This window comes from Molossus molossus, unplaced genomic scaffold (genome assembly GCF_014108415.1).
Source record: "Molossus molossus isolate mMolMol1 unplaced genomic scaffold, mMolMol1.p scaffold_m16_p_12, whole genome shotgun sequence".
NCBI classification, from domain to species: domain Eukaryota; kingdom Metazoa; phylum Chordata; class Mammalia; order Chiroptera; family Molossidae; genus Molossus; species Molossus molossus.
In genome coordinates this window covers 60,374,253-60,386,318 of record NW_023425347.1, presented here as the reverse complement: position 1 = coordinate 60,386,318, position 12,066 = coordinate 60,374,253, and the positions used below count along the sequence as shown (strand labels likewise).

General features: G+C 40.9%; 1 protein-coding gene across 1 annotated transcript in view; it reads right to left on the bottom strand.

Annotated features, from left to right (window-relative positions):
* Positions 1-8,945: 8,945 nt before the first annotated feature.
* Positions 8,946-12,066, bottom strand: part of MYSM1 (Myb like, SWIRM and MPN domains 1) — a 44,338-nt gene continuing 41,217 nt past the window's right edge. The window contains exon 20 of the mRNA XM_036255877.1: positions 8,946-12,010. Coding sequence (XP_036111770.1) covers positions 11,843-12,010 — 168 coding nt within the window. The 3' untranslated portion in view covers positions 8,946-11,842. The remainder of the gene's footprint in view (positions 12,011-12,066) is intronic.

Sequence of the window (12,066 nt, the reverse complement as noted above, 5' to 3'; positions counted from 1 at the left end):
AGGGATCTCTTTGGGGATTTTACCTTTTCAAGATTTAGTGGGCCCCTAGCCAAGCCGTTGTTCCCAGGGCTAGACCGACAGGCAAGCACCTCCCTGGTGTCACCCTGACTTCACTGCACATGCCCCATCTCCCCCTTTGTTTGACCCCTTCCCCCAGTGATCTACAGGGAATGGACCAGTCATTCCAAGGGGAGCATGAAGCTGTAGCTCCTTCATGAAGCTGCCCAGATGACCATGCTTATAACGTCTGGCCTGCCCTTTGCTTTCTTCCTTTATCAATATTAACTAGATAATTACATTGATAACAGAACGATGCACTCACTGAGCATAACATTCATCCACACTGTAGCCTGAACCAGTGCTCATCCCTTCGTAAGGGTGCATATCATTCCATCAGATGGATAGACCACATTTTGTTTATCCATTTTTCAGTTGGTGGTCAATTGGTTGTTTCTATTTTTGGCTTTTATCTGCTCTATGTATATGCTTGGTTTTGAGGTCAGCCTGCCTTTAAACAGAGCCCTCTAGCTAAAGAGACGCCCGAACCCAACTGGTTTAGCAGAACCCCTTCCCCGTGGGATCTGAAGAGGGTGGCTGTTGATCCCAGACCTCTTCAAGAGGATCACGAACTTCCTGCTCTCTAAATGCCCTGTGACACCTTGTGGATCCGACTCCCTGCCCCATCTCACACGGTGGCCCCTGATTTGCAGCCACACACAGGGCACAGCAGCCTCATGGAAATCTGTCACATGCCGCTGCCTCCTCATGCCCCTGTGCCTCTGCCGCCCACACTTCCGCCTGGAGGTCTTCTCCCCGCGGGGGCTAAAACATGCTCATCTTCTTCTCCCATCATCTAAGTTCTCTGGCCAGGCTAACCATCAAATTAACAGACACAGATTCACAGGAGAAAATCAGCGTTTTTAATACCTGTGCATGGGGAGTTCACATAGACATGAAAAGTCCAAGGATGGTGAAGCAACATTGGGATCTAAGGCACCCCAGACAAAGGAGAAAGGGGGGAACGGGGCTTAGCTTCAAGAGTGCGAGTGGGCGGATCCAGGTAGCGGAGGAAGAGAGGAGCACACCTGGCAGGAAAATCCTTGCTCGGTGACTCAGAAACCTGGGGGCACAGGGGTAGCTGACAGGCCCCTGCCTGGAGCCCTCCTTTTACCATCCTTCATTCAAGTTAGGCTAAGTGGCACCCTAACATCTCCTCCTGGAGCAGTGTTCTCCTTCTGAACCTCCTGGGAAGGGAAGAGGGGTGCGTGTCAAAGGTTCTTTCTAAGTCTCGTTTCTTACTAAACAGCTTAAAATCAATATCCCAGAAAGGCAGCTTCAGGATGGCAAGCCTTCGGTCCCCTTCCCGCTCCCTGACCATCGCAGTCCTGCTCTCCACGTCACAGAGAGATCGAGTGACTAGAATTTCAGCTCCTCCCGTAGGGACCTGCCTCTCCACAGCCAGAAGAAACTGCCAGCTCCAGGGAGCTGGGTCCTGTGCGGAGGGTCAGGGGGCAGGGCTGTTGCGCCCCTGAGTCATGGAACACAGCAGGATTCTTTTCTTTTTCTCCTGCAGCAAAGAGAAAAGCTCTCCCGCCTGCAAAGGCCTCCCTCTTGATTAGTTTTTCTGGTTTTCGTTGCTCTCTCTCCTAACAGAATGGGGGTAACTCCATCCTGGTGGACTGCAGGGTGAAGACAAAGGCTGAGTGAGAGGCAGTGTCCGGAGCACGCTTATGTCTCCACTGGGCCCTGGGCAGAGAAGCCAGCTGTGCTGACTCCCGAGGGTAAAGGCAGTAGAGTTCAAGGGCATCTTTCCAAGTGGAGAAAGGCCTCTCCCTGCTCCACTGGGATGATGCACTCATGGTCCCCACTTGCCTGGCACAGAAACACCACTTGCCCAAAGGATGCAGAGCCCGTTTGGCTGTCCAACCTCAAATCACCCAGGCACCTTTACCGCCCGACACTGTGCTACCCCATTGCCTGCTTTCTCATCTCGAGTGGTTCTCTCCAGGGTAGGTGTCATGGGAAGGAACACAGGCGATGGATCAGAATGTGTGAGAACCCCGCTCCCCCAGCTCAGAGTGACAAACATACTCAGGACAGACATACATCGATGCCTCACAATTAATTATCGGTTTATGGCGCACTTTTAATTAGAAAGTGGGGTTATGTCTACCGTGTGATAATCTCACCTGCCTCTGTGTTTGGGGGAATTGCCAGGGGAGTGCACCTTCCGGAGCACACGGCCCTTGCTAATCTGTGGGTGCATGTCCCCCAAGCTGCCTCGCACTCACGCTAATGGAAGGATGCTGCTTCTCCGGGGCTCCCAGCTCCCTCCCCGCCTCGGTCCGCTTCTCAGAAGGAAGGGTGCTCCTCCGTTCTCGTCTCCTCCTTCTAGGAAGAAAGAAAACTTGGCATCTGAGTGTAATAGAACTGATTTCCCCCGAAGGTGCTGTCTTCCATTCTCTTTTTGTTTTCTTTCATTCATTCAATCATTGACTCATTTATCAAACTGCTATTAAGTGCCTTTTTAATCTATGCTGGGTCTTATATTGGCCCTCGGGGATACAAAGTTTTAAAGGGCAGGCGCATCTGCAGAAGCTCGTGGTCCAGTGATGGCGGAGAAAGTAAAGTGACGAGTCGAAGCTGGTGTGACGAGGGGGGTAAGAGCGGGGTGTTCGAGGGGCTCAACCGAAAGGCTCTAGCCCAGGGTGGAGTGAAGAGAGTAGAGGCAAGTCAGGCTTCTAGGTAGGAGCAGTGCTCGGATTTTGAAGGTGGCAGAGAAAGAAGACAATGGTGGGACCAGGGAACATGTTCTAGCAAATGAAAAGGCACGCGCAGGCCTGCAGGGTGGGTTCACCAGACAGCTCAGTATGACTCGAGCTAAGAGTGCAAGTGTGTGTGTGTGTGTGTGTGTGTGCACGCGCACGTGCACGTGTTAGAGGGGAGGATTGGCAAAAGGTGAAACGAGAGACTAGAGAATGGATGGGGCACAGCATAACGGTCTTCTAAGCGTCCATGTTGGACTTGGTGCAGAAACTGTGGGGAGTCATTGAGAGTTTTAAGCAGAGAAGTGACACACTCAGATTCATGCTTCATAAAAAATACTCCCTCCGGCTGCAGTTAGAGGGTGGAAGGGGACCTGTTGACGGCAGAGAGTCATTACTTTTGAAAATGCAAGGTGTTCTTATGAATTCACTTCTTCTTGATTTGTCCATAATGGAAAGACAGAGACCCATGTTGGAGCAAAATTCCTACTCATAAAGTCCATTTCTTTGTCTAGGTAACAACCTAACAATCCACAGTTTCATCTGCTGTGTCGGGTAGAGCTTGGTGCAGAATCCAGAGCACAGGATTTGTTTGGTTGGCCAGAGAAGGCAGAGACTCCCAGGGGTGTGATTCAGGAGCACCCGCATTGGGAAGACCTTGAATTTTCAATCTGACCTTGATGTGACAAGTTACTTCTCACACCTGGGTATCAGTTCTCCCACCCACAGCAAGGACACTGAACTCGGTGTTCCTTAGGATCCTCCCAGCTCTGAAACCGATGACACAATAGTTTGGTGCGCTGATATTAGAATCATATACTTCTCAGTTCGAATTCTGTCTCTGCCATCTCTGATTGCATGACATTGGATAAGTTACTTAAACACCCTAAGGCAAAATGTAAAACGAGAACAATAAGACCTTTTGCAAGGTTGTCGTGGGGATTAGATATCATGTGTAAAGCATTCAGCACTGCATGTATATATAAATAATAGGTGGATGCTATTATTTATAAAATAGCTTCAAAAATGGAAAATGGCTAATCCAGAGAGACCACCAAAGAAAGAAACTCACCCCTCAGTCACAGAATGCCAAGGAACTAGACAACTGAATGTTTTACAGTGCTTACAGATTCAGCCACATGTGCAAGCTTCTCAGACTTTGTCGGGCCAGACAGTATTACATGCTGGGATTATTGTGCTTACACACTGTGCCGGAGCGCCCCCTAGTGGCTTTAGATAACAACATTCTCATTAAGATAATTGAAGAACAAATGTACCTTTGTGGATTTACAAGCAAACAGCAAGAATTTGGAGGTTTGGTAATCTTAGATAAAGCTAATAAAGCTAATCTTAGAAAAAGCTAGTAAAGTTCCATTAACTATATCACTTCTAATAGTAATTCCTTAGTCAACTTTTCAATAAAAGTCATGTTCTGGGCATTTATTAAATCTTGCAGTTCTAAAAAACAAAATTACATTTTAAAACATAAATTATATTGAATATTTAAAATGCACATAAAATCTTCAGAGTAGTTGTTTATGCCATGAGACGGAAAATAATTTGGACTCACTCAAAAGGACAGTGCAATAGCCCAACTGGAGGTCTTCCAGAGGCTACCTTGGTACAAACTTAGCCGTGTATCTTTGGGCAAGTTGCTTATTTCTGTGGACCACATATTAGAATATAGGACTCTAAGCCTGAACATTTCCAAGGTCCTTTCCAGCTCTAAGAGTCTTTTACTTGATGGGGTAAATTACCCATTTAAAAAATATATATATTAGGGTTCTGTCTTTAAAGCAAGTTGGTAACTTTTTTTTTTTTTTTTAATGAACTTGGGGTCTCAAGCACAGAAGTTTAAAGCCCATATGAAGATGATTTTATAGCATTCTACAAAACCAATCCTAGCCGGCTTCAGGCTAGTCACTAATGAAGATTCGTGTTCTCCCTCCATCGTGAAGAGCTTTGCAGACAAGCGGCTGCACAATCCGGACTGCATTTAACACTCCCCTCTTTGCATCTAGGTGGAACCACATGACTAGTTCTCACCAAAGGACTGTGAGCAAAAATTATGTGTGTACCAGTTCCAAGCCAAGACAGTTAAATATGAAGTGTGTGGTCCTCCATTCTTTCTCCTTCATCTTGTCCTCGAATGAATGACAACCCAGGCTATTTGGAGTCACAAGATGGCAGAGCCACATGTGAAAGGAGCCTGGGTATCTGAATGGCCTATTAAGGAGACTTCCTGCCCAGGGCAGCCACCTGCAATGGACTCAGTCACTGTGAGCGAGAACTTTGACTGTGTTAAGGCTCTGAAAATGATGGGTGGTTTGTTATAGCAGCTTGCTTTAATTATCCTAACATACTCTCTGACTCCACAATGCTGGAGTTCAATTTGAGGCATTGCATAAAAGCAAACTGATCTTACACAAGCAAATTCTCTTTCTCCCCCAAGGGTGGGGGCAGGATAAGATTAGTTTACTCATTATGTCTCATGATTAAGAAAATAGCTGTCCTCAAAAGGTCTTATCAAAATATCCTTTAAACTATTAGATTTTGTTACACAAACAGAGCCTGATGTAGACAATCTGGCTGCCCATGGGTATAGATGCCAAATACTGCTGAACTATGTTTATCATGTATTTTGGAATAACAGAAAGCTCAGTAATCACTGATATAGCTAAAATAAACTAAGCAATTAACCTGCTTTTTGAAACTTTCCAATTCTTCTCCATTTTGAGATGACCTTGTTAACGGGGGGAAGAGAGAGAGGAATCACTGATACCCAGTAACAGGTTATTAGTTACTAATTGATAAGAATTGTTTTTGATTGCAGGAAAAATATAGGACAAGTTTTTTATTTAGCTCTATCTTTGCAAATACTGACAATATTTTATTTAAGCTAGCTTTCTACGGGAAGATCAATGATGTAGAAACACATCAGCAACTCTAGGACAAACTCATTGCAGGGGAATAGGACTGTAAGACAATGCTGGTCTGGGGCCATCGGCTGAGTATGATGCTGGTCTCAGTCAGAAAATCATAGCAAATGCTTAATTAGTAAGAACCCGTAACAGCTGTACAAAGGAACAAACTCCCAATGAATTCAATGCTTCATGGAATTAGAACTCTTACATTTTATTGTATTTTGCACCAAAATTATCATTTAGGGGCTTGAGTTCAAATTGGTCCTGTAAACAAGATGTACATAGCTGTATTACTATAAGGAAAATTAGTTTATAGATACTGAAAACTTTTCTGCAGATACTACCAAAATTTAAAGGGTACATAGATCTTGATCTAGCAACTAAGCTTCTAGAAGTCTATTCAGAGAAATATTAGCAGTGTGAAAAAAAAAAAAAAAAGTCGATTTTGCATAGAAAAATGAGAAAAGTTCAATTAAATATTGATTGATTATGCAAATCCGTACTACAGAATGTGCTAGGTACCTCTTGGCAAGAATAGAGGCTTATATGCTGCTGTGAAGGGAAGTCTTCAATGAAATGATAGAAATGAAAGGTAGCTACACCTACCTACATATAGATACCTATGTATATCCATGTCTAAAATGACATTTTTTTTATATTGATGGATTTGTTTAAGCTAGGAGAAAAGACTAAAAAGTTAAAGACTAGTTAGAGCTAATTCTGATTTTAAGGTGAGATTTTTCTTATTTTATACCTTCAGTATCTTTAGTTGACTGTGAATTAACTTCATAAATAACATCTTCACTTGACCCTCTGGCCTCGAACTCTAAATATTTCTCACTCTTTACCTTCATGCCCCCTCATGCTAAAGCACTTCTTTCTGGAACATCTCCCCCCAAGTATCATCTACTCAAACCCTGGCAGGTGATTTGAAGGCACTCTCGTCCGAGAAATCAGTGTCGATGCTCACATTCCAGAGAATCGTTTCTCATCTGTCTAAGCACCTATTACCCATGAAGTCTTTTACAGGACTTTATCCAGCTTGTATCTTGGAGTCTTAGCTATAGAAACCAAGATTTATTCATTGATGTGTCCCCTATAACATTAAACATAACAGATGTTCAATCAATGCATGCTGAAGTAACAGACAGTTTTTGCCATTCAATGTGTATGCTGCTAATGATTTAGAAAGAGACAAATGGTTCACCTATTTGTCTATTTTCAAAACTTTATTTAAATAGAATCTTCAGAATGTTTTCCTTTAATTTTTACCACAAGATAAAATCCCACTGTTTAAAATCAGATTATTTTATATCAGTTAGGAATCAGGAGAAGAGTTCAATCATTTTGAGAAAAAGCTTTCATAATTGTATAAACACTAATATTCACAACAGTCTTTTATATAGATAACATTGGTATCATATTTAAATGTACAAAATAGTTTAAATTGTATTTTGTTACATAACATTCCAAAATTCAAACTACTAAAAGAAATCCATAAACACTGATAATATTTGGGGAAAACAGCAACAGGTTTATCAAAAGTCATAATACACAATTTACATGTCAAATCCACAAATTCAAAGATATGTGACTACTCTACTTAAAGCATGCTAGAATCTAAATACTATTTTACAATTCATAGGTTGAAACAAATGTTCTTTTGCACCCTATGCAACAGGAATACAAATTATAAAATCATATTTAATATCCTTTTTAATTCCCAAGAGACCACCTTGAGAATCATCAAATCAGGCATTTCCCCCCAAAATTAAAATCCTAATGAATATATTCATAAATATATTCAAAAGAAAATAAAAACAAGAAGATGTCATAAGTTAATTAATTAGGGGATACTATACTTATTCTGTCTTGCTCCAGAAAGAATTTAAGGTGACTTAAAAGATTCAGAAAATAGCAGAAAGCACAAATTACAGATTAAATAAAAACAAAGCACCCAGAGGAAACAGTTTGAGGAAACCACACTCGTAAAACCACTTAAAAGAGGTCAGGAATTAAGTATGCTACATTATTTTCCACAGTGATTTTCTGGAAATATTGCAAAATCTGGTATTAATTTATAACAAAATTATTAAACTACTGGGAAACTAGAGATGCAGATCAAATTTATTAAACTCTCTGAACCCTGATGGAGATGATGATAAAAATGTATGTGCTTTTTTTCTTTGTGCTTCAATGACGGTAAGTTTTCCTAACTGCCATAATGTGTATCTCTAGATTTAGTCCCTAGCTATTAGCAGAGGAAAGTGTAAACACACACACACACACACACACACACACACACACACACACACAATTTGGGTAACCTGACTTAATTTATATTGAGAAATCCATCAACTAAATATCTGCTGATGACCTGAGGATAGGGAGCTACGTTTCAGGTGTTAAGGCGTCATAGGTACAGAACAAAGCATCATTCCTAGGGCATCCTGACTATTTCTGTTCCTCCAGGTCCTACAGCTCACCTTGTTAGGACCCAGGCAAATGACAGGAAGCAGATAAAGTGAAGAGCAGGAGGCCTGCTCAGGTTAGCATGCGAGGCCACGGCCTCCTCTGCTGCCCAGACCCTGCTGGCAGTCTCCACGCCACAGACCCCACCCCACACTGCCCAGAGGAAAGTTCTAGAGAGAAGGCTGGGGCAGCATTAATCAGCTTCTGGGACATATGAATGGCTCTGTTCATCTTTATTCTTCAGGTTCTGCTTTCAACAAGTGATAGAATGAGTGACCTCACACCTGTATGCTGACAGGTAAGAAGCAGAGGGAATAGGGATGAAGAAAGGGCTTGAGGGAAACGGAGAAAAGCTGGCAGGCTCTATGGATGAGTTTCAAAAGCATAGACCAAGGATCGGAACAAAAATATCTACCTGAATACTAAAACTCACTGTTGCTGCCTACCTTTCTTTGAAGATGAATGGTCCCAGCAATACTCCTGAGTTTTAAGAACTAAGTTCAATATACAGATCTAGGGCTGCGGGAACTGCACCGTTCTCCGCTGGAGTGGCCCAGCCACACTCTGGTGTGTGAGGTGGGTTTCACAGGGGAGGGGCAGTGACTGCAGTTTTTCTAAGGACAGCCTTCAGGGCCAACTTATCTGTTAGGCCCCGTGCCTCAGGCCCACAATACTTTCAGAAGCCCATTAAAATTTTTTAATTTCCTTTAAATTCAGAAGAAAAAAAACTTTTAAATGAAGGATGTTTATATGCAATATGAAATTTATTTTATACAAATGCAGTTATAATGTATTAATTTTTAATAGAAGACGAAGTCCAAGAAGACAAAAGTGTCTAAGGCTCAATAGAGTCATAATGCAGCTCTGAATATACAGCCAATGGGCGCAGGCTAGAACAAGCGAGAGGGAAGAAGTATGATCTTGTTGATCTTATTCCACTGATTTTTCTTTTTTTTGCATGTTACTTAGAGATTAGATTTTTCAAGAGAGCTAAGTCTAACACTAGGCAAAGTATTAGTGTCAATTTCTACTAGGCAAGCTAGAAGAAAAACAATTAAGTTAATTATTTTATTGTTTGTGCAATAGTAAGAACCAAATCAGGTTGAAGATACTTGGATGTCTTCAAGTCCTATCTCCACTACTGTAAACATGACTAGAGGTCGGTTTCCCTTTGAGCTTCCTGTACTACACTGCCATTCAGTTCTAGACTTCCTGTTTCTCCAGGGACCTGCCTGCCCCAACTACCCTCACAGCCCAAGGACGGCAGCACAGGAACGCGCCTCTGCAGCTGCACAGATGTTTTAAGAACATGCTAAGGGGGAAAAGGAAGCAGGGAGAATGAGTCAGGGAGGAAGGGAAGAAATATCACAGCTTTTAATGTTCTAAAATTACATTAACCAAAAAAAGGGGGGAAGGGTTAAACTAAAATGTTAACCATGATTATGACAGTAGAATTAAAGTTTTTTTCATGTTTAAAAATATATATTTTATTTAAAAAAAAAAATTGTGCTCTCAAAGCTCTAAAGCTGAGAACTACCATCTATCTTTGAGGCCCTCACAGTATGGCTTAGTAAAGACAGCTAACCACTGGCATGCAGAGGACCCAGACTGGAGAACAGAACTTTTAACCATCTCCACCATTTTCCATCACCAAATTTATCGATATTGTAGAGAAATGTCAATCAACAAAAGGTAATTAATACCATTTTCTAGGACCTGTTCCCAATGTACAATGAGGAAAATGTCAAAAGGAAGAGTACAAAGAAATGAATTACAACCTTATACAGAATCTCAAATCTTTCTGGGAAAGAAATATTCAGTCATAAAACCGAGACCCCTGAATTCCAGGTGAAGAGCCTGAGGTCCGGACAGGCTTATGTGAGTTTATCACTGTCACACAGCAAAGTTGGTAACAGATTTAGGGTAAGAACTCTCAGGTTTCCTGATTTTTGGTCTAGAGCTCTTATACCCCTGGTCCCCAAGGTAAACGCTTTATAAGTTATGTTTCACTGTTTATCCTAAACACATAGAGAGAACACCAATTTTCTTTAAAAACATTTGCTAATTTGGGAACTGTATCATCTCAAAATATAAAGTTCCAGATAAGTAGTCCAATAATTAGAATGAAGCGTAAGATTTCAAACCTGGAAGGATGCTCGGAAGGTAACTTATACCTCAGATACACAAGAATCTATGCCCAAAAGTCAGCTTATCCCCCAAAACTACAAGGTTGAGTCAGACCTACTTCATCTAAAACTGGCTCACTGCTCCTTCCAATACGGTCTTATTCTTCCTTGGCTATTAATAATAATCAAAAAAAGGTAAATTTACGGATTGTCCCCAGATTAGATATAACAAACCTGTTATTAATAAGAATGCTTGGAGAATGGGTGTAAGTTAATTTGATGGTTAATAGAAATAAACTACAATCTATTAGGATAATTCAGGCAGCATGACTACTACGTTTTATCTGAAAGCGTACTTAAATGTAAATCACAATTTTGAGTTTTGTTGTTTGAAAATGCTGCAAGATCTGTTAGTGGCTTGGGCTCATGCATCTGAAAAGAAATTCTAATTATTTGTAATTCTCTAGAGCAGAGGTTGGAAGATAATGGCCAGCAATGTGTTTTGTGAGACTTATGAGCTAAGAATGGTTTTACATTTTTAAAGGTTGTAAAAATGATAAAGACTACCTGACAGAGACAGTATGTGTCCTGCAAAGCCTAAGTTATTGACTAACTGCCACTTTACATAAAAAGTTTGCTGACTTATGTTCTAGATTTAAAAAGTATATGAAACTGGGCTGCATGTGTAATATGTCCTGGAAGACTTTTTTGTTTATAAAATTAAATTTAATTTATTTAAGCTTTATTGTAATTTGCCTCTTTCTATTGATAGCAGGCAGTAGGAAAAAAAACCCCTAGTTTGAGGGGTCTGATGATGTGTTGCAGTTCAGTGAGATTTTATCACCTGCACACTAATTTAAGTAGACATATAGTTGAAGCTATCCATTTTATATATCTGAAATCCACACAAAATGTTTCAGATAGCCAAGAAAATGAAATATCCTGTAGTATTGTTATAAAATGGAAGCAAATATCTATAATTTAAAAACTGGTAATTTGATTCTTTCCTTTGGAGCTCTTCTCTATTTTTAAGATTTTCCCCTTATGCCTCCCCTTGGCCTTACATAGCATGTTGTTGGATTTATTAAATCAGTAGTTTTCAACCATGTTAATTACCCATGTGACTACCCATCCATATCTCATTTGCAACATAAAAAATATCACCAAAACACACAGTAAGGATGAAAATGCTCCTAATGAGACATGAGACATGAGATACCAAAAATGGAATGACTAGTACAGGGAGAAATAAAAACTAGAGACATCCGTTTATCGACCTGAATACAACAGTACAGCGGCCCGCCCTTCAGCCTGCTGCTCTGCTTGCGGCCTCCACTCGAGCACTGTGGCAGACCCCAGTTCACACACACTCTGATACTCACTATATGAAAACAAGTCCCCATCTCTTTTTGTCACATGATTTATATGGCAAAGTTCAGATTTTACTAGAGAAAAAAATATCAAAGCTGTGCCACTGTTAATTACAATAATTTCAAGGTTATAAAGGATAGTAGGATCTACTGTGTCAAAGTTAAAATGTCTTATTTTAAAATCATTACATTAACAGTTCCTTTGGATCCACAGTATAATTCTCTTCAGCTACTCCATTCCCCTGCTTGCTTTTATAATTGGAAAGGAATAAATTTTCTATCTGAGTCAAGAATTCTTCAGCAATGAAGCGATTTGTCACTTTGCTCAGGGTTTTCCTCAGACACTCCAAAAGCTAGTTGAAAAAGAAAAGTTTTATATTTAAACATATGGTAAGTACAAGAAGGCTTA